Source organism: Myxine glutinosa, chromosome 6 (genome assembly GCF_964187855.1).
Source record: "Myxine glutinosa chromosome 6, kmMyxGlut1.1, whole genome shotgun sequence".
In the NCBI taxonomy this organism is placed as follows: domain Eukaryota; kingdom Metazoa; phylum Chordata; class Myxini; order Myxiniformes; family Myxinidae; genus Myxine; species Myxine glutinosa.
Window position 1 is genome coordinate 117,699,679 of NC_136266.1, and position 21,844 is coordinate 117,721,522.

Consider the following 21,844-nt stretch of genomic DNA (forward strand, 5'->3'; position numbering starts at 1 on the left):
TATTATTGTTTTTTTTTGCTTTGAATTTTTACAATGAGAATCTTGACAAACTTCTTTTTTCTGATTTTAAGAAAAGTCACTGTGTTTGACATTTTGTGACATTAAAACTAGAAATGCCGGGAGCAGGGACGAAATGATTAGATTTCGGTTCTTGGTATTAGAAGCCTTTGAAAAAAACTGATAACAAAGTAGCGACGCTCAAGCTGCTATGTATACACCTCAACATGGTGTTTAAAAACCACCTTTAGAGGCCATTTTTCCCCGCAAGCGGGGTTTGGCCTTTTTCGGGAACCGTGGTTGTTGTTGTTTTTCGGTCCCCTTTTTGAAGCAATGTTTTACGGCCGGATGCCCTTCCTGACGCCAACCCTTTTTGCCGCCTTTAACGACAAGCAGGGAATTACCAGTGAACTGGTACTCAACATGTGTTTACATGACATGTTTACATGTGTAACATGAGGTTACACCTCAACATGGTGTTTAAAGGCAGAAAAAGGCAATACAACATGGGAATACTGTCGGAGTCTTTGCAGCCGAGTCTAAAGAAGCACAGGGCAAGCAACTGTGAAAATAAGGGGAGGGCCTCTTACTTGTGATGCAATTAAAGCCTCTGAAGGATCACTCATAATACCCTCTCCCACCACGACGGGCAGCAATGCTACATAGTACACGTTTGTGTCGCCCCAACATCGGAATCCCTGGGGGTTTGAATGCAGTTGTACAGGAAAACTGCTTGCTATTCCCCATATTGTACAAAAGCCTTGCACCTGCTGAAATAAGGGAACATTGGCCTCATGAGGCCCAACCCAGTCCACAGAAGGACTACTGTAAGATTGGCCATGCATGTAACATCCAATTTGTGCATGAGCATGACTCACTTTGCATAGAATTTCCAAGAACAGCTGCAAACAGAAAATGCTACAATGGAAATAGAAGCAGCAACACAGGCAACTAGAATGGCAATTCAACACAACAAATACAGATATAAACCTCAACAACTGCAAAGAAGACGAGAATGGCACTCGGTAGAGCGCATAGCTCTGCCCGGCTGAACTGTATATGTTTTGTATCCCACTAATAGACTACATTTTGTTTCAGGTCTGGATGCAGATCCAATCTGCTTGTTCTTGTCATCTACCCAACTAATCCACCAAGGTGTGTACGAATCCGTCCATATTTTGAGATATCCTGCTCCAAACAAACTAACAAATGGGTGAAAACAAGACCTCCGTCCACCTGCGGTTGAGGAAACAAAGGGAAATGAAAATGAAATAAATATGTAACTACAATGGAATTTGGTAGAGCGCATACCTCTGCCAGGCTGAATAGTATACGTGTTGTATCCCATTGATAAGTCAGATCTGCATCCGGACATGAACCAAAATATAAGGCTTGTTCTTGTCACCTATGGGAATAGAGCCTGTGATGGATGCTGTGAAGAGAAACAGGTTGAGATGGTTTGGTCATGTGTTGAGGAAGGATGAAAGTGACTGGTTGAGAAGAGTTATGGAAATGAATGTAGAAGGAAGTAGAGGACGGGGAAGACCGAGAAAGACAGCTAAAGGTGGTGGAAGAAGAAATGCGGGCAAGGGGGTTAACAAGGGGAGATGCAGAAAATAGGGCAAAATGGAGAAGATTGTCATGGGGCCCGTAAGGCTAACCCCCGCTCTAGCAGGGAAAATGGCCTTAAAATGCCTGTTGTTGTGTTGTTGTTCTTGTCACTTACCCAGCTCATCCACCTAGTTTTGTCATAACCCGGCCAAAACTTTTTGAAATATCCTGCTACACTGTATATCGTTTTTCCCTCCATCTTTCCATTTAAAAAATTCTCATATCCGGATCTGGGTCTTCACCAAAATTGAATCAATTAGTCCTTGTCACACACTCAACCTGTCCACCAAGTTTTGTCCGAGTGTGCTTGTACTTCCCACAGATTTTTTAGATATAGTGCTATAAATACAGTGGCCTGAAAAAGTATTCACCCCCTACCAATAATGCCACCTTTAGATGAACTAGTACACCCGCAGACTCAAGGAGGGGCAGGAAGGGTCATTCCTCTTTGGGGTATATAGATAGGAGTCGATCTATGGGCGGGTCTCAAGAACATTGGGTGTGTGTTCATTTACCAAGTTTCTTGTGGAGTTATCGCCATTTTGTTGAAGCATTCGAGCAAGCACTCCATTCAAAACCGTTAAGGAACAGCTGGCTTGGCAAGCGCTAGCTAGCTGCTTGGTAAAGTAGCACAACCCAAGCTTCTCCCTTTCAGTTTTGTATGAAACAGCAGGAGCAAGTTTCAAAAGTTCGCTACAAAAAAAATGTCACAGTAGCGGCAGAAAGGGCCATGTTATCAACCCAACATTTGTGGGTTATATAGAGTACCGTAGATCTTGGCTCAGTTCTGTAAGTAAACCTTACTTCACGGATGTCTGCTTCCTCCAAATTTCGTCATTTATTATGATAAAGCGCATTAGCAACTGTTTAAAAAGTTAAACATACGTGTTTGTGGTTTGTAATATTTTTACTTCCTATTGCTCCCATGGAAACGCCATTATAACAACTAGTACCCTACTGCAAAGCCGCAACGAGCCGGCCAAGCCAAAGCCACTTGCCACTATCTTACCCATCACTATGGCATAAGTAGGTTAGGTAGTCTTAGGTAGTAGTTACTTAGGTAGTTAGGTAGGTAGGTGTAGTAGGTACTGTCGGGCAAAGGGGGGCATTAAGCTCCAGGGGGCATTGGGCTCCACTACATTGTAAATCTTGAAGGTAAATATAATGCATTTACAATGTAGTGGAGCCTAATGCTCCCTGGAGCTTCATGCCCCCCTTTGCCCTACCTGGTAAGACTTCGTAAAAGAGAAGAGCAGACAGTCCTCCCCAATACCTACATACAATAAATGTCACAAGAAGCTTAAGTAAGTAACTATACGATGTGCTAGCCTAGGGCCTATTTTAAGAAATTTTAACTGGGCTTAACATACGTTTTCACAGTATTTCACAGTCTTCTAACTTCAGTCGCTGTCAGGGCTGGTTCTCTCCGGGCACTGCGGCTTCCTCCACCAGAAGAAGTTAGCTTGAAGTAAGATCAGTGCCGACAGATCAGACGATAGCGCCGTTTCAACGGCAATGTGTGACTGTCGTTAATCAAACCCAGCTTTCTTTCTTTATGTAAACCGCTTATACCGGTAGGTGCAGGACAACATCATAAATCAGACAAACCTACTGAGCATGGGAGCATGGGATTGAAGCCTAATTCGGCTTTTTAGGTCTACCACTAAAGAAGAGAAAAATTTCGAAAATGCCCCAGAGTCGCGACTGTTGTCGCGAAGAGTGCAGAAGGGTGCACTAACCAGAAGTTACGTAGTTCGGCGGGCGCCTATTGAACTTTTTCGCAATTTTTATGCATACTTCCGCATCCGCAAGATGGCAGCCTCCATGGAGCGATTTGGTGCGTCAATGCTTCGAAATTCTCAAAGGAGCCAGCAAAATCTGGCTTTTCAACATAATACGTACGCGTTCATTCACAACACCGGCTTCGCCGCCTACTAGTACCCGACTACAAAGCCGCAATGAGCCGACGAAGCCAAAGCCTCTTGCCACTATTTTACCCATCACTATGGCATCATTAGGTTAAGTAGTTGGTAGTAGGTACCGTACCTAGTTCAAAATGACACCATTTGCATTCTGGATGAGATTAAAATTTATACAATTTCCTTCTTGATTAATTCGGTGAATTCCGTCTCAATTTCGGATATTTCCGGCCGTGAAAAACGATCCCCTACGGTCGCGAGATTTCTAAAAAATAATTCTTCGTCAATTTTAGAATATTTGACGCCGTTTTCAGCCTCCGAAACGTGGTAATTTTGAAATATTTTTTCAAATACTCGAATCACATTGGTTCCGGTGTTTGGTGACGATTTTCGTTGAAGACAACCAGGCCCCGGGGAACGAGGTTGGTCTTAAAGTATTTTAATTACAAATTAGAGGTGCATAAGAATGTGAATCAAACAAAGACGGGTGAAACAAACTCCTATTGAACTTTTTCGCAATTTTTTGTGCATACTTCCGCATCCGCAAGATGGTGGCCTCCATTGAGTGATTTGGTGCGTTAAAGCTTCGAAATTCTCAAAGGATTCAGCAACAACTGGCTTTTCAACATAATACGTACGCGTTCATTCACAACACCGGCTACTAGCAACGGTACCCGCCCTACGGGCGGGTCTTCAATTGGGAAGCCCTCATGAAAAGGCAAAATATCAGAAATTGAAGGCTTTTTATTTTATTTTAAACGATTCATATAAACATCCGTTGAATCATATCACACGCAAATCATCAAAATCTAAACAGTACATGGCGCCCATTTTGAAAAAAGATTGAATTCTGCAAAACGGAAGCAGCCGTTACACGTCTTTATCAGTCGCACGTTTATGTGTGAAGAGTGTGCGCCGAATCTGTAACATGGCAGCGGCCGCTACACCTGTTTCTCAGTCGCTTTACACACGCTGCAGTGTTACTTCGGAGCTGCACGTTTATATAGGAAGAGTTCGTCAGGAGTCGATCTACTCTCTCCTGGTATGTAGAATTTCAACAAAAGCCACATCACTGTTCATATCGGTAAATATTATTCCAGTGTTTGGAAAAATTGGAAAAACAATATTGCCTATTTTACTCCCAGGAGTCCCAGAAATACCCACCCAAAATATCGTTGTGATTGGTTGAGCCGTTTTTGCGGTACCTTCGAACGGACGGACGGACATTTGGTGAATTATATTAAGATAAGCTAGTTATACACGTTATCACTGCAGGAAAAATGCCTTGGGAAAGAGACATTATTAGTATTTGTATTGTTTTGTAATAACATTAATAATAGGCGATTATCATTAATTTTGTTATTAAAAGCTTCTTTGGAAAAACGCCACGATAAATCTTCTTCTTTGAAAAAATGCCACGATAAAGCTAATTTAACATTGATATACACCTCAACACGCAACGCCATTGACGACAATGGTGGGGAAAACCCGCATGCGGGAGAAAAATCCCTTGGGTAGGGGGGGGGGGGCAAATGAATGTGCTACAACCTTCATTATGTAACCCTTGGTCATCCTGTCAAGTTTGGTTGAGATTGAATTCGTGAGGACGGAATGTATTGGCGTCACAAATTCATCAGACAAACACGAAATGGCATATTTTAGTATGACTAGTACACCTGCTAACTATGGGAGGGGCAGAAAGGGTCATTCCTCTTTGGGGTATATAGATTACAGTCGATCTATGGTCTGGTTTCAAGAACATTGGGTGTGTGTTCATTTACCAAGTTTCTTGTGGAGAGATCGTCAAGTGGTTTAAGCATTCGAGCAAGCACTCCATTCAAAACCGTTAAGGAACAGCTGGCTTGGCAAGAGCAAGCTAGCTGCTTGGTAAATGAGCACAACCTGGGCTTCCTCCCTTTCAGATTCGTGTTAAACAAAAGGAGCGAGTTTCAAAAGTTCACGACTGAAAACGCCATGTTAGCGCCAGGAAGGGCCGTGTTATTAAGCCAACATTTGTGGGGTATATAGAGTACAGTAGATCTTCGCTCAGTTCTGTAAGCAAAACTTACCTCATGCATGTAGGGATTCCTCCAAATTTCTTCATTTAGTGTTATAAACAGCATTAGCGACTGTTTAACAAGCTAATCATACGTGTTTGTGGTTCATAATATTCATTAATGTTCATTACCTCTGGTGGAGGCCGTTGCTCCCATGAAAAGCTATTTAAATGATAAGCTTGTGGCGGACACGATGGCTCGCTGGCGCGATGACATCATTCCGCGCACCAAGAGGGTGTCGGCCACGTCGGAGGGGTAGGCGTGGCCTCGGGATATACACGGGCTCACAGCCCCGAGCACGGCAGTGCTATAGTTTGATCCGTGGAATTAGGACGCTTGTGGTTACATACGTTGTTGCTTCCTTTATTGGCAAGACAAGTCGTGCGCATAGCACCGCACGACATTGGTGACCTCGACTAGTTCAGCCGACGCTGAACTACAGAACGCGCCATGACGAGCAGCAACGCGGTAGCGGTGAAACTCCCTGAGTTTTGGGAAGCTCAGGCGGAGATATGGTTTATGCAGGCCGAAGCCCAGTTTCAGCTTTGTGGCATAACGGCGGACGAGACGCACTATTTCCACGTCATCGCCGCCCTCGGGCCCGGCACAGCCGCCCGAGTCGTGTCCGTCCTGCGGAACCCACCGGCCGACCACAGGTACGAGGCGCTCAAGCGTCGCCTCATCGCCACGTTCGGCTTCACAGAGGACGAATGGGCCGACCTTCCCGACCTCGGCGACATGCGACCATCAGTCCGAATGGACCACATGCTGTCGCTACTGGGGGACAAAGCACCGGATTTTTTATTCCGGGTGCTCTTTTTACGCCAGCTACCGGCCCAGGTACGCCTCGCGTTGGCCGGTTCCAGGATAAAGGAACCCCGCGCGCTGGCCGTTGAGGCCGACAAGTTTTTCGCGGCGTGTGACACGCGGGCGAGCTTCGGTGCGGCCGTCGCGGATCCCGGGGCTGACGCTGATTCTGATGCACCACACCTCGTGGATCTCGAGGCTGATGCACACCGCGTGGCCGCCGCCACGCTCCGCCCACCACCACCGCGAAAACCGCGGCCTCCGTCTTCGCCGCAAACCTGGTGCCATTTCCACGCCAGGTTTGGCCACAAGGCGAGGAATTGTTGCCCGCCGTGCTCGTTCGGCAAGTCGGGAAACTACAAAGCCGGCGCTCGATAGCGGCCCTGAGCGTCGGCCATTCCGGCAGCCTCCTGTTTGTCACGGACACCTTGTCCGGGCGTCGCTTCCTCTGCGACACGGGCGCACAGGTGAGCGTTATCCCCGCCTCCACATCCGACAAGTGAGCCGCGGGCCAGGGCCCCGCACTGCTTGCAGCCAACGGTACGCCCATACGCACATTCGGGAAGCGCTGCCTCTCCCTGCGGTTCGGAGGGCAACGCTTTCAATGGACGTTCGTAACCGCCAGCGTGCCCATGGCATTGCTCGGTGCGGATTTCCTGTGTGCAAATGGGCTGTTGGTGGATGTAAAGAACAGGCGCCTCGTCCAGGCGGAAACGTTCAACTCGCTTGCTTGCACGCTGAGCAGTTCGTTGGGAAGCTCCCTGAGCGGCTCACCGAGCGGCTCGCCAAGCGGCTTGCTGAGCGGTCCAATCCCGGCGAGGTTGGTTTGTACGCTCCCGGCAGCGGACGAGTTCACCCGCCTCCTCGCCAGCTTCCCGGCCCTCACGCGGCCCACCTTCTCGGCGGTGGCCGTCAAGCACGGGGTGGAACATCACATACCCACCGTCGGGCCACCGGTCTACGCCCGGGCCCGCCGCCTAGAACCGACGAAGCTCGCGGTGGCGAGAGCGGAGTTCGCTATGCTGGAGCGGCTGGGCATCGTGCGGCGCTCCAAGAGTGCTTGGGCGTCGCCGCTACACATCGTGCCGAAGCCTGGCGGGGGATGGCGGCCGTGCGGAGACTACCGCCACCTCAACAATGCCACCACCCCCGACCGTTACCCGGTCCCTCACATCCAGGACCTTTCCGCCCGGTTGGCGAAAATGTCCTGCTTTTCTAAGGTGGACCTCATACGTGGCTACCACCAGGTCCCCGTCCGGCCGGAGGACATCCCGAAGACGGCCGTCATTACGCCACTCGGCCTTTTCGAGTTCCTTCGGATGCCCTTCGGTTTGAAGAATGTGGCTCAGGCGTTCCAACGTCTGATGGACAGCGTCTTGCACGACCTGGATTTCGTCTATGTCTACCTGGACGACATCCTCGTCGCAAGCGCGTCCCGTGAAGAGCACCTCCGCCATCTCCGCACGCTCTTCGAACGCCTGGTCCAGCATGGCCTGATCGTGAACCCCGCCAAGTGCCGGTTCGGCGTCGCCAAGATCAACTTTTTGGGGCACCGCATCACCAGGCACGGGGCCATCCCCTTACCAGCAAAGGTGGAGGCGGTCAAAGGGTTTCCGTGCCCCTGCACGATCAGGGGGCTCCAGGAGTTCCTGGGCATGGTGAACTTTTACCACCGTTTCCTGCCCCGCATCGCCCAGCTCCTGCGCTCCCTGCACGAGGCCCTCCGGGGGAAGCCGGGCAAAGGTGACGTCGTTTGGACCGAGCAGATGGACGCGGCGTTCACGGGCGCGAAGCTCGCCCTGGTTAACGCCACCATGCTCGCGCACCCGGCGCCCGATGCACCGATCGCCCTCACCACCGACGCGTCGGACTACGCGGTGGGCGCGGTGCACGAGCAATGGGTGCGTGGAGCTTGGCAACCGCTGGCGTTTTTCAGCCGGCAGCTTCGCCCGCACGAACGCCGGTACAGTACCTTCGACCGCGAGTTGCTCGGGCTTCACCTGGCGGTCAGGCACTTTCGCCATCTGCTCGAGGGCCGTTCGTTCACGGCCTTCGTCGACCACAAGCTCCTGGTCTTCGCGATGGCCAAGGTCGCCGAGCCGTGGTCGGCCTGGCAGCAGCGTCACCTCTCGGCCGTGTCCGAGTACACGATGGACATCCGGCATGTCGCGGGGAATGACAACCCGGTGGCGGATTGCCTTTCCCGGTCCGTCGCCCACGCGGTCCATCTCGGCATCGACTATGCCCGGATGGCGGTGGACCAGACCACCGACCCCGACGTCCAGGACTTGCGGACCGCCATCACGAGCCTCCGCGTCACCGAGGTGCCGTTCGACGGCGCGGGCACGGCCCTCTTGTGTGACGTCTCCCTCAGGCGGCCTCGCCCCATCGTGCCCGTGGGCTGGCAGCGCCGGGTTTTTGACGCCATCCACGGCCTGTCCCACCTGGGCACGAAGGCCTCCCAGAGGCTGGTCGCCGACAAGTTCGTCTGGCATGGCCTCCGGAAGGTCGTCCGCGATTGGACCAGGACGTGCCTCGCGTGCCAGCGCGCGAAGGTGCACCGCCGCACCCAGGCCCCGTTGGCCCCGTTTACGGTGCCCGAACGTCGGTTCGACCACGTGACTTGGTGGGACCTCTGCCCCCCTCACGGGGTTTCACCCACGTCCTCACCATTGTGGACCGCACCACCCGGTGGCCGGAGGCCGTGCTTTTGGCGGCGACGACGGCGGCGGACGTCGCGCAGGCGTTCATCGCCACCTGGGTTGCCCGGTTCGGCGCCCCCTCGGACATCTCGTCCGACCGCGGCCCCCAGTTCACCTCAGAGCTCTGGGGGGCGGTCGCGCGGGGGCTCGGTGTCCAGCTGCACCGTACCACGGCCTATCATCCCCAGGCCAACGGCCTGTGCGAGCGTTTCCACCGCTCCTTAAAGGCCGCGCTCCGGGCCACCCTCTGCGACGGCGGCTGGGTCGACAGGCTCCCCTGGGTCCTGCTGGGCCTCCGGACGGCGCCCAAGGACGACCTGCGCGCATCCGCGGCGGAGTTGGTCTTCGGACAACCGCTGCGGGTGCCGGGCGAGTTCCTCCCCGACTCCACGGCACCATGGTCCGCGGCGCAGCAGCGCTCCGCGCTGCAGGAGACCGCCCAGAGGTTCGCCCCGGTGCCGACGGCGCACCACGGGCGCCCGACAACGCACGTCACCCCGGAGCTTCGCACGGCAGAGTACGCGTTCGTCCGACACGACGCCCACCGGACACCGCTGCGGCCCCCGTATGACGGGCCCTTCCGCGTGCTGGAGACCGGGGCGAAGCACTTCACCCTGGACATCGGCAGTACTCCTGACCGCGTGTCCGTGGATCGCCTCAAACCGGCCCACCTCGACGTGGACCACCCCCCGCCAGTGGCTCAGCCCTCGCATCGGGGGCGGACCCCCGGGACTGCCCAACCCCGCCGGCACGCGGCCCCCCCCCCCGGTCCCACACCCATCCCAGGGGCAGCCGGTGGCATCCCGGCATCCCATAAGCCGCCAGATGGCACTTCGGCCGGGTCATCCGTTTGCCCCGCAAGCTGACCCTTCAGGTGCACGGGAATTCTGGGGGGGCGCGTGTGGCGGACACGATGGCTCGCTGGCGTGATGACATCATTCCGCGCACCAGGAGGGTGTCAGCCACGCCCGAGGGGTAGGCGTGGCCTCGGGATATACACGGGGCTCACAGCCCCGAGCACGGCAGTGCTATAGTTTGATCCGTGGAATAAAGACGCTTGTGGTTACATACGTTGTTGCTTCCTTTATTGGCAAGACAAGTCGTGCGCATAGCACCGCACTACAAGCTATTTATATACGTTGACTCGCCGGAAAAACCCCTTGGGGAGGTGGGATATTATTGGTATTAATATTCTTTTGTAATAACATTAATACTAGCACCCGACTGCAATGCCGCAATGAGCCAGCGAAGCCAAAGCCTCTTGCCACTATTTTACCCATCACTATTGCATCAGTAGGTTAGGTAGTTGGTAGAAGGTAGGTGTAGTAGGTACTGTAGGGCAAAGGGGGGAATTAAGCCCCACGGGGCATTAGGCTCCACTACATTGTAAATCTTGAAGGTAAATATAATGCATTTACAATGTAGTGGAGCCTAATGCCCCCTGGAGCTTAATGCCCCCCTTTGCCCTACCTGGTAAGACTTGGTAAAAGAGAAGAGCAGACAGTCCTCCCCAATACCTACATACAATAAATGTCACAAGAAGCTTAAGGAAGTAACTATACGATGTGCTAGCTTAGGGCCTATTTTAAGAAATTTTAACTGGGCTTAACATACGTTTTCACAGTATGTGTGTAGTCTTTAACTTCAGTCGCTGTCAGGGCTGGTTCTCTCCAGGCACTGCGGCTTCCTCCACCAGAAGAAGTTAGCTTGCAGTAAGATCAGTGCCAACAGATCAGACGAAAGTGCCGTTTCAACGGCAATGTGTGACTGTCGTTAATCAAACCGAGCTTTCTTTCTTTATGTAAACCGCTTATACCGGTAGGTGCAGGACAACATCATAAATCAGACAAACCTACTGGCTTTTCAAATCTGGCTACCAGGATTTGGAAGAGTGAGACAGATGAGAGAGTTCGGTCTTGAGAACGGAGAGATATTGTTTCCTGGCTCTCCTGAGGGTGGACGCACACTTGTTTCGGGCTTTGTGAAAGGAAATGAGATTGCCTTCAGTTGGATTAGCCTTCCAAGAGGCAAAGGCAAGTTGTTTCAGGGCGACTGCCTCACCACAAGATTCAGTGTACCATGGATGGGAGGAAGGGTAAGACAACTGAAGACGAGATGGGATAAATCTGTGCATGAGAGAGAGCAGTTTGCTTTGGAAGAATTCCCAGGAAGAATTGATGTCAGAGGCAGTAGAGATGGGAGACCAGAGATGATTGATGGCTGCTTGAAGACTGTGCCAGTTGGCCTGAGTGAAATGCCAGACTCGTCGACGCTGAGGAGGCTCTCTGAGAATGGTCAGAGAGATGTCCACTTTAACAAGCACATGATCAGATGAGCCGATTGGAGCAGAAGAAGAGCAGCAGACATTTTCAGGGAAGTTAGTCATAACCAAGTCCAGAAGAGAAGATGCTCCGTTGACTGAGATCTGGGTCGGGAATTTGACAGATTGTGTCAGTCCCAGTGAGTCGCAGAAGTCCTTTGCTGAAGAGCCATGGCTGGTGAGAGAAGTACCCACACCCAGCCAACTGGCACGGTGACAATTGAAATAACCACATATGAGGAAGAGAGAGTTGGGATGGGGAGATAGAAGTTGGTCCACATTATCAGACAGCGAGATGTAGATGGAGTCATCACTGTTTGGTGGACGGTACAACACACATATGAACAAAAGGTGGGAGCGAAGGCGAAGCCGTAGCCAACGGTATTCCTGGGGGTGAGGTGGAGAGAGGGCAGTGCAGGGCGAGTGAGGAAGAGAGTTTTTTTATAAAGATAGCAACCCCAACGATGGAGATGGAGGGGGAACAAACACCAGAAACGGATTTGACCAGACGCCACCAGGATTTGGAGGAAGGAGACAGGTTTGAGAGTTCAGTCTTGAGAGTAGAGAGATAGTGCTTCCTGGCTCTCCTGAGGGTCGACACACTTGTTCCGAGCTTGGTGGAAAGAACTGAGATTGTCTTCAGTTGGATTGGCCTTCCAATCTTTATGTAGCAGAATATTCGCTTTATAGCAGCATTTGGTGGCCTTAGAATGGATGTCAAGGCCACTGTGTGGTAGATTAAAATTTTACCCAGATTCTGAATTACTGATACACAAAAGTTAGGGCTGTGAAATGGTACGGTTTGGCTGTGAAAGAGTAACGTACAAACAAACACCCTAACACTTGAAAATCCTGATAAGATTTCAACGTTTTCAATGCACAACATGTGCAAGAACACCTACATAGTGTTTTTTCCCCATGCAGTACTGCATACCCCATCAAAGTTGAGTCACCTGATTAGGATTGGGTTATTTAGACTTTCAGTAAACCATCATGAAGATTGATGCCTAAAGCTGGAGCATAAATTAACCCGAGAGTGCACCATGGTAATGATGGGCCAAATGGGCTCATTTCCGGTTTTTTAAGGGTCAGTTTCTTGATTTTCAGATGTACAGACACACATACATACAGAGAATTGCCTTGCAGGGGAGGGGAGGTGGGGAGGTTGTGCCCATAACATGACCGTTGGTACCCCCAGAACGTATGCAAAATCTGGTGGAGATTTGAGCAGCGTTTTTTTTCACTGATTTTTGGCTATACACGCACAAACATGTGGAGAATTGCCTTGTAGAGGGGGTGGGGAGGAGAAGGGGACCTGAATCCGGTTCCTTTTGTGACGGTTCCTGACCAATTTCTAACACGGTGACAACTTCCCCAACAAACAGGGTCTGATATTTTCCTTTTTATTCCCTGGACAATGGCCACCAACTCCCGCGGAGCTGCTGCTCCCCCTTGAGGCGCTGTGGCACAGTCCCCATTTTGCATCGTGGAACCATATCAGGCCTTGGTTTGAAAGAATAATGCACAAACGCACAAACAGACACATAAACACTTGAAAATATTTACAAGATAGATAATAATGTCTGAATTGCATCTTGGAACACGCCATATATAGTGGACATCTGCAATGTCTACACCAAGGTGCTTTTTATGAATGTCCTTCAAAATGTTGTAGATGGAGCAGATGAATAACCGACTGGTCGAATTGTGCTGTGACCCCATGAATGGTATGGGCACCAAGAGCACACAAACCAATGCAATATAATGGCACAAAATGTGAAGGACAGAGACAAAGAGAAAGAGAAAACTGCACATCCACTTTAATAAATTAGTTTCAAACTTTCTACATCATTTCTGGGAAATATACTTAAACATCAATTCATAAAGGGTACTTCCAGCAGGTCTTCAATTGAAGTAGCATGGGAATACAAAAACAATATACTCAATCCGCATTCCACTGAAATACAAGTATTTAATTAAAGTGCAAAGGTTCACGTAAACACAAGGTGGATCACACTGTTTAATGAATGATGTATTGAAGGAAACTAGCAGAGAGCTGCAACCTATGTGGTAATTCAGGTATTGCAGCAAACGCTTTTAGTCTCCAAGCGACCATTTTGTTCACGTAACTTTTATAAACAGGCTGCGATGGAAACATCAAGTGATCGTGAATGTTCACCTGTGATAAGTTAAATGTTGTATTTAATTAAAGTGTGTGTTTTTCTGCCTTGGCTTGCAAACGACCTCTGATCATTTCGACGGCTGCGTTATTGTAGGCCCGGGCAGTCATCGCCCGATACTCGTTCTTGAGAATAATGAGATTTTGTGAAGTTGTGAACCAAAAAAAAATGAAAATTATGCATCTTGTGTGATGGTTAAATAACACATTTCTCGATTACCTTTTTCATTAACAAATTGCATATTTGAGCTGTCTGTGATCTCACCTGTTGGTCTAAAATCACTCCAGCCTGTCCTTACTGGCTAGTGAGTTATGTCGTACGAAATTGTCCATAAGGTTTCCAGAGCTGTTGGTTTTTAACTCGGTATTTAATTGTGTTGAGCTGGCAGGATGGCCAGAGGTATATAATACTCCCCTCCGACCTGTGTGGCCTGGTCTTGAATCTATACCCAGCTATAAACTGCCGCCATGGTGTTGCACAGGTAGAACGATTCATCAATGTGGGTGCCGTCCCTCGGATGGACGTTAAACATGGCGTCCTGTTTGCTAACATTAGTCGGTGGACGTTAAAGATCCCATGGTGTCTTTTGCGGAGAGTAGGCGATATATTTCCGGCGCCATGGACGAACTACTTATTCCTGCGTCAGAGTGACGATTCGCCGAGGATTGGTTCTATTCTTGAAATGTTTCTCGACTGGTTGTGATACACCTCGGAGCTCCGTAAAGAACTTTATAATTTACTATTTTGATTATTGTTATTATTATTATAGTTGTATTTTCTCTACTCATGGTTTAAATCAATAATTAGTGATTTAAGACTCAAATTTCCATGTTCAACCTCAAGACAGCAACTTGAACTCATCGTTTTTGAGCACTTCCCGCCCCCTGCTCCTTCACCCCAAAAAGCTTCCCTTTTTTGGCCTACCTATGATTGTAGTGCAATCCAAAATTGTTTTTTCTTTCATAATGCACCAGTTATAGAAATAAAAAACGGTAAAACATTAGCCAGCGATTGCTTTCTTTTATCGATTGTCAAAGCATTGCATCATTTTAAGCGATTGAGAATCAACATTGGAGGAGCTTAGAGCTATCAAGGATTGATTAGGATTGCATAATTTTTTCCACTAATAACTACTTAAATAACAACTTTTATTCTGGAATACCAAAGAGTGGAAAAGGTGCTTAACTTGATATGGGTTTTGGGTGGGAGAGGGGAAGAAGGTCCAGGGAGGAGTTGGGTTCCAGAAGCGATACATACTGGACAACCTGTCCTGTACAGTCCACCTGTTTTCCTGATTCTGGATGATATTAACAGCTGCCAGGTGCATGTAAGAAAATATTTAGTTTACATTTTTATTCGAAAATTGAGAAATTGGAGAATGCAGAAGAATGGAGGAGAAGAAATGAAATGGAGAAGATTGTCATGGGGACCGCAAGGCTAACCCCTGCTCTTGTAGGGAAAATGGCCTTAAAATGCCTGTTGTTGTTTTTATTCGAAAAATGGTATGAAAGGATATAATAAATTTTCCGATATACCGTTACTAATTTTCGGTTTTGAAATGAGATGCACGAATTATTTTTGGACCCGAAATGATCTCTACACACATTTTCACAGCCACTCTCTGGGGATGCCAGACAGTACTTCTGCTCACTCTTGACCACTGAGGTTCCGAGGTCCAATGCACAGTGCACACTCATATCTTTTCATCATTGGTGACATCCAGCTTTGCCAGGGACTTTTTGATACGAAGGGCGGTGAGTCGTGCGGCGGCGTTACCGTACCAACACTCCCGCATGAGTCGTCCCATCATACGCAGCGCCTGTAACAAGGTCGGGGATCATTAGTGATACAATCAACGTGACAGTTTGGCCATTTGTTTTATTATTGTGACAGATACGTTATGTGAATGAATTGTGAGTTCGCTGATAAAAGCGTCAAATTTTGCAAACAGCTTGGGCAAGAAAGATTTGTAGCTATGGGGCCATCTCAGATTTTTGTATGAATGACATTTACAGCCATTTTTCAAAATTGCCGCCGTTCATACATAATTTGGCCATTTTAGGATAGACAGGATCCATTTGTGACGCTACAAAATTGGTATATTAGTATTATTTTAGCTTTTCGTCATTTATACTACTTATCACACACCAAAGAGAGGACACATCCGGTATATTTACAGCCATTTTCCAAAATTGCCACCATTCATACATAATTTGGCCATTTTAGGATAGACAGGATCCATTTGTGATGCTACAAAATTGGTATATTAGTATTATTTTAGCTTTTCGTCATTTATACTACTTATCACACACCATAAGAGAGGACACATCCGGTATATTTACAGCCATTTTCCAAAATTGCTGCCGTTCATACATAATTTGGCCATTTTAGGATAGACAGGATCCATTTGTGATGCTACAAAATTGGTATATTAGTATTATTTTAGCTTTTCGTCATTTATACTACTTATCACACACCATAAGAGAGGACACATCCGGTATATTTACAGCCATTTTCCAAAATTGCCTCCGTTCATACATAATTTGGCCATTTTCGGATAGACAGGATCCATTTGTGATGCTACAAAATTGGTATATTAGTATTATTTTAGCTTTTCGTCATTTATATTACTTATCACACACCACAAGAGAGGACACATCCGGTATATTTACAGCCATTTTCCAAAATGGCCACCGTTCATACATAATTTGGCCATTTTAGGATAGACAGGATCCATTTGTGATGCTACAAAATTGGTATATTAGTATTATTTTAGCTTTTCGTCATTTATATTACTTATCACACACCACAAGAGAGGACACATCAGGTATATTTACAGCCATTTCCCAAAATTGCCTCCGTTCATACATAATTTGGCCATTTTCGGATAGACAGGATCCATTTGTGATACTACAAAATTGATATATTAGTATTATTTTAGCTTTTCGTCATTTATATTACTTATCACACACCACAAGAGAGGACACATCCGGTATATTTACAGCCATTTTCCAAAATTGCCGCCGTTCATACATAATTTGGCCATTTTAGGATAGACAGGATCCATTTGTGATGCTACAAAATTGGTATATTAGTATTATTTTAGCTTTTCGTCATTTATACTACTTATCACACACCATAAGAGAGGACACATCCGGTATATTTACAGCCATTTCCCAAAATTGCCTCCGTTCATACATAATTTGGCCATTTTCGGATAGACAGGATCCATTTGTGATACTACAAAATTGATATATTAGTATTATTTTAGCTTTTCGTCATTTATATTACTTATCACACACCATAAGAGAGGACACATCCGGTATATTTACAGCCATTTTCCAAAATGGCCACCGTTCATACATAATTTGGCCATTTTAGGATAGACAGGATCCATTTGTGATGCTACAAAATTGGTATATTAGTATTATTTTAGCTTTTCGTCATTTATACTACTTATCACACACCATAAGAGAGGACACATCCGGTATATTTACAGCCATTTTCCAAAATTGCCTCCGTTCATACATAATTTGGCCATTTTCGGATAGACAGGATCCATTTGTGATACTACAAAATTGATATATTAGTATTATTTTAGCTTTTCGTCATTTATATTACTTATCACACACCATAAGAGAGGACACATCCGGTATATTTACAGCCATTTTCCAAAATGGCCACCGTTCATACATAATTTGGCCATTTTAGGATAGACAGGATCCATTTGTGATGCTACAAAATTGGTATATTAGTATTATTTTAGCTTTTCGTAATTTATACTACTTATCACACACCATAAGAGAGGACACATCCGGTATATTTACAGCCATTTTCCAAAATTGCCTCCGTTCATACATAATTTGGCCATTTTCGGATAGACAGGATCCATTTGTGATACTACAAAATTGATATATTAGTATTATTTTAGCTTTTCGTCATTTATATTACTTATCACACACCACAAGAGAGGACACATCAGGTATATTTACAGTCATTTTCAAAGATGGCTGCCATTTATACCGATTTTTGACATTATCAGGTCGACTAGATCCATTTGTAATGTTAAGAACTTTGCATATTTTGTTATCTCAATTAAACATTCACACATCGGAGAAGAATATACACCCGGTATGTTCGGTTCCATGCAGTGTTAACAATGTCATTATCCAGTACCGGTAGATGCAAATAAGTACTAGCACTCAAGATGAGGGGTGAAAAAAATGTGGTGAGGACAGCACATTGGAAACCATGCAATGTTGTTGTAGTGTGTCTTTGTATGTCAGACTACGGTTGGCCACATTCTCCACTACAAACGCAAAGGGCAGTGAATTGGAGAGCTGCCTTGTGGCATTTGCTCTGTCCCCTGCGGCCTTTCTTGCAAACGCATCGCAGAAGTTCCCGCCAAGCTTTGTTGCTTCTCGAAGAGTTGTCCAGAATATTTCCCGCCCACATGTGTAATTCTTGTTCCAACCCCAGTCACGTGGTGATGGTGGATCATCATCGGGTATCAACTTGATAGGAAGCCATATTTGTGTGCTGAATGAGTGCTGCCTTTGTCAGAGGAGGACCATGAAGTGATCCACCCTTCTGTGTGAAGAACTGTTTTCAAGGATCGTTGCTGGGTCAGTCAAACATTAGGACCACAAAATGCTCTAACTGTTCTAAAAAGTATACTATGTGCTCTGCAATAGCAGCCAAAGCACAGAATGCAGGTGTTACTTCATCATAGGTTCACCACGTATCCCATGCAGTCTTCTTCCCCCTACCTCCGAAGAATAACCCTGTGTCACACCCAGTAAATGCGTCGAGCATTGGAAAAGCGAGACACCTGTCTGAACCAAACACACTGGCCATTTTGTGAGCTGCTAATAACCAGAAATTCTTTCCAGAAACCAAAGGCAACCCACAACTCGGATATTGAGCCTCTGGGCTGACGTAACTGCCAAAATGACCACATCCGTATCAACTGTATGTATTGATACCTTCGTATACCCTTGTTTCACAGCATCTTATACATGGAGCATGATTCATGTATATGCCTCCTTGTGATTGCATTGGGAAAGACCTGACACATCTCGGGCCTGAGTACATAGAACACCAGTGTGGTGTGTGCTGATTACTTGATTTGCAGTGTTCATGGCTGCAACACTAGTTCCCAGAAAGGAGAACAGCTCCACCTTGTTTTCATCAATTCGGACAAAATCTGCCCAGTTTTGTATACTAATATAGAAATACTCATCCCAAACAATGACAGCAGGTTCAGAAATGTATTTGCTGTCCAAAACTAGGAGATCACCGCTGTCATCAATGAATGGATTCCTCATCCCTTCTTTGGTACATGTCAGCACTTTAACATATTGTTAGGAATTTGGGTAGAGGAATATCTAGAGCCAGATAGATCTGTATAGGTAGGTATATGACTGCCGTGATAGGGAATCTACCTGTAATAAGTTCTATGTTTAGTCCGGTTTGTCGGTATAAGCTGTATTTGTGTCCCCGCCGCGAGGGGGTGGGGGGGGGGGCTGGGCTTGCTAATTAGTACAGGGATTATGGATAAAGTTCCCTCGTTCGTCGTTTCCCCCCTGTCGCCAAACCTTTTTCCCTTATGGCAACGCATTCTCATATGAACACTTAGATAGGTCCTTAGTGCACACATTAATTAGTTACCCTCCCTTACAACAATGACCTTGAAAGAAAACAGGTAGGAAGCCAGATCGAGGCACCGCCACATGGGCCGCCACCAGCCACACCACCAGCTGGCTGAGCAACATCGCATGAGACGAGCTATGACCACGCCCAGGGAACGTGTGATTCGTTGCAGCGGAAGGCGCGAACCTCCAGCCAATCAGTGCAGAAGGCGCAAAACCACGACTTAGAAGGAGGTTGTTCATTGGAGGGAAGGCGCGAGAACGTTCTGGAAGACTAAAGTACGAGGCTCTGATTGGGAATGCGCGAGATTGACGTCACACGTGAGGTGACAAAAGGACGCGCTGCACGACATTTTGTCTCTTGGCTCTCTTGGCTTTTTCTTGTCTCTGCCATTTCCCTCTCGGTGCGTTCCTGGGGTTATTTGTACTCATTCCCCTCGTGCTTGAAGCTCGTTCTTTTTGCCTCTGCACTGGTGGTCATTGGTTCGCCATCTTCGTGGTGCTTGGAGCACTGCTCGGTCTTTCACGGTGCTTTTGGTGCGGGAGAAAGGTTCGGTGCTGTGAGCGGGTGAGACCTCGTGGGCGGTCGACGAGGAGCCTGGAGTGGGGCGGGTCGCTTGGGCAAAGCGGACGGAGGGTTTCTTCGCGCCGGAGCTTGGAGCCGCATTGGACGGCGAACACGACTATAGACAAAGATAAGATGCACCACATTTCACAAGTACATGATGGGACAGTTATTTTATTAATTCATTTTCCTTTGTCTCGTATCCGAAGTGTGAGTGTGGACGTCCCAATTTAGAAATTAGATTTTATCATCGCGTTTCCTTGTCCAGATCTTTATTTCGAATAAACCCTTGTATTATTTTCCAATTCCTTTTAAACCCGTTCTCGTTTGAGTTTATCACTTTCCAGTTTGAAGACGCTGGCGCGCACGAGCCGGTAGGTAAGCGCTTCCGCCTCTTCTTCTTCACTTCTTCCTCCCGTGCTGTTATAGCCGAATCCGTGTTTGATCGTTGCCTCCATTAAAGCCGTTCGGTCCTCCGCGAGCCCTAGTGTTAACCGGAGGGTAATCACACGACAATATCAAGCAAATGCTATCTTGGCATGATGTGTCTGCTCATGATGCTGGAGATCTGTCTTCTTGTTCGTCTCTAGTGAGGCTTAAAACTCCCCAATTACTCGGGCTATCTCAGGACCAGATACCATCTAGCGCTGAAGGGTTATCAGTCCAACCCACTGCCCCGACATCTCCTTTTAGTATGACGGTATTCTGCTTGTGGGCCTGGTCTATGGCTATAGCTGAAAACAATCGGGCCTTTTACTTCACAGTAAAGTTTCCTTTGTGAAACTTAAAAAACATTGGGATGCTTGGTATTCAATGTAGCCATGTCAATACGAGGAAGGTAGGAAATCTGCCTCTCATAGTGCCCTCATGTTGATCATAACCTCAAGTTCAAGTTGCATGATATTGGCCCAGAACTGAAACTGAGGACTTGCTTTGGTTTCGTAGGCAGATCATTCCACAAAAGACATAAGAGCCCATCCCTTTTCCAGTTCGTTGCTGTACTACTTGTCGTTGGCTTTCTACATGAGCAGATGTAGACTGCTAGCTGTCACCTGATGAGTCAGTTAAGTGCATATAACCAGTGAGGCTTTAAGAAATAAGCATAATAAGGTGCAAAGTCAGAAACTTGTATGGCTTAGCCCCCTTAGAACCTGACGATATGGTCCAGAAGCTATATGAGAAAGAGAAACTGATGGCTGCCTTTTTTTTTTTTTTAAATGGTCACCCTGGCCTACATACGTCAAATCTACGGTGGCCCGATAGTCACAAATGTTTGGCTCATCCTGATATATCTATGTGCCAAGTTTCATGTGCCAAGCTGCACTATATTAGTCAAGGTGATACACCACTTGTGCGGTTGCAGTTGTGTGCATACCTTTGGAAGAAAAAGAGGGCTATAGTAACTGTTGTAGGCCGTGCTGTCACAGTTAAAGATGTTTTATTATGTCTGATTGACTCGGATGTTGATTTACAAACCAGTCCTCATGACTAAGAATTGAAATCTCTCTGTAACCTGTTTGTTTTATCATCATGTATGTCAATAAATACAGTATTCTTGTCTAAAGCAACGAAAAAGTTGCGTCAAAATTAGGAAATTGATGAAAAATGTGTTGCAAGAAGCAGCAGTACAGCCCAAAGGAATACCTTTCATACTACTGGATAAAATGGAGCTGTGATTAAACATGCCTCCTGCGTTGTTTTTATTTTATTTATTTATTGACATCAAATTTTGAAATGATTAAATCATCAATCTGACCGATTAAAAAGAAGCTTCAGAGTAGGTATGACTCACCTCACAGTTCTGCCAAAGGTTGTGGATGGTCGGTCTAATTTTCTTTTCACAGATCACCTTCCTCATGTCCTCTACTGATGGATCTGGAGGAACCATGTTGTAGTATGGTGGCTGGTATTCTTCATGCATCCCTGTGTGGATTCAAAAGGGAAGGCCAAATGAGGAGATAATAACAAAACGAGGAAGGTAGGAAGAGAAGAAGAAGAAAGTCAGGGATAGAGTCAAAAAAAGGAGCCATATTAA

At 47.1% G+C, this 21,844-nt stretch overlaps 1 protein-coding gene across 2 annotated transcripts in view; it reads right to left on the minus strand.

The window, feature by feature from the left end:
* Positions 1–13,216: 13,216 nt before the first annotated feature.
* Positions 13,217–21,844, minus strand: part of LOC137430231 (TGF-beta receptor type-1) — a 126,311-nt gene continuing 117,683 nt past the window's right edge. For both annotated transcript variants that reach the window (XM_068120936.2, XM_068120937.2), the window contains 2 exons: positions 21,602–21,732; positions 13,217–15,412 (listed from right to left, as the gene is read on the minus strand). In XM_068120936.2, coding sequence (XP_067977037.2) covers positions 15,287–15,412; positions 21,602–21,732 — 257 coding nt within the window. In that variant the 3' untranslated portion in view covers positions 13,217–15,286. The remainder of the gene's footprint in view (positions 15,413–21,601; positions 21,733–21,844) is intronic.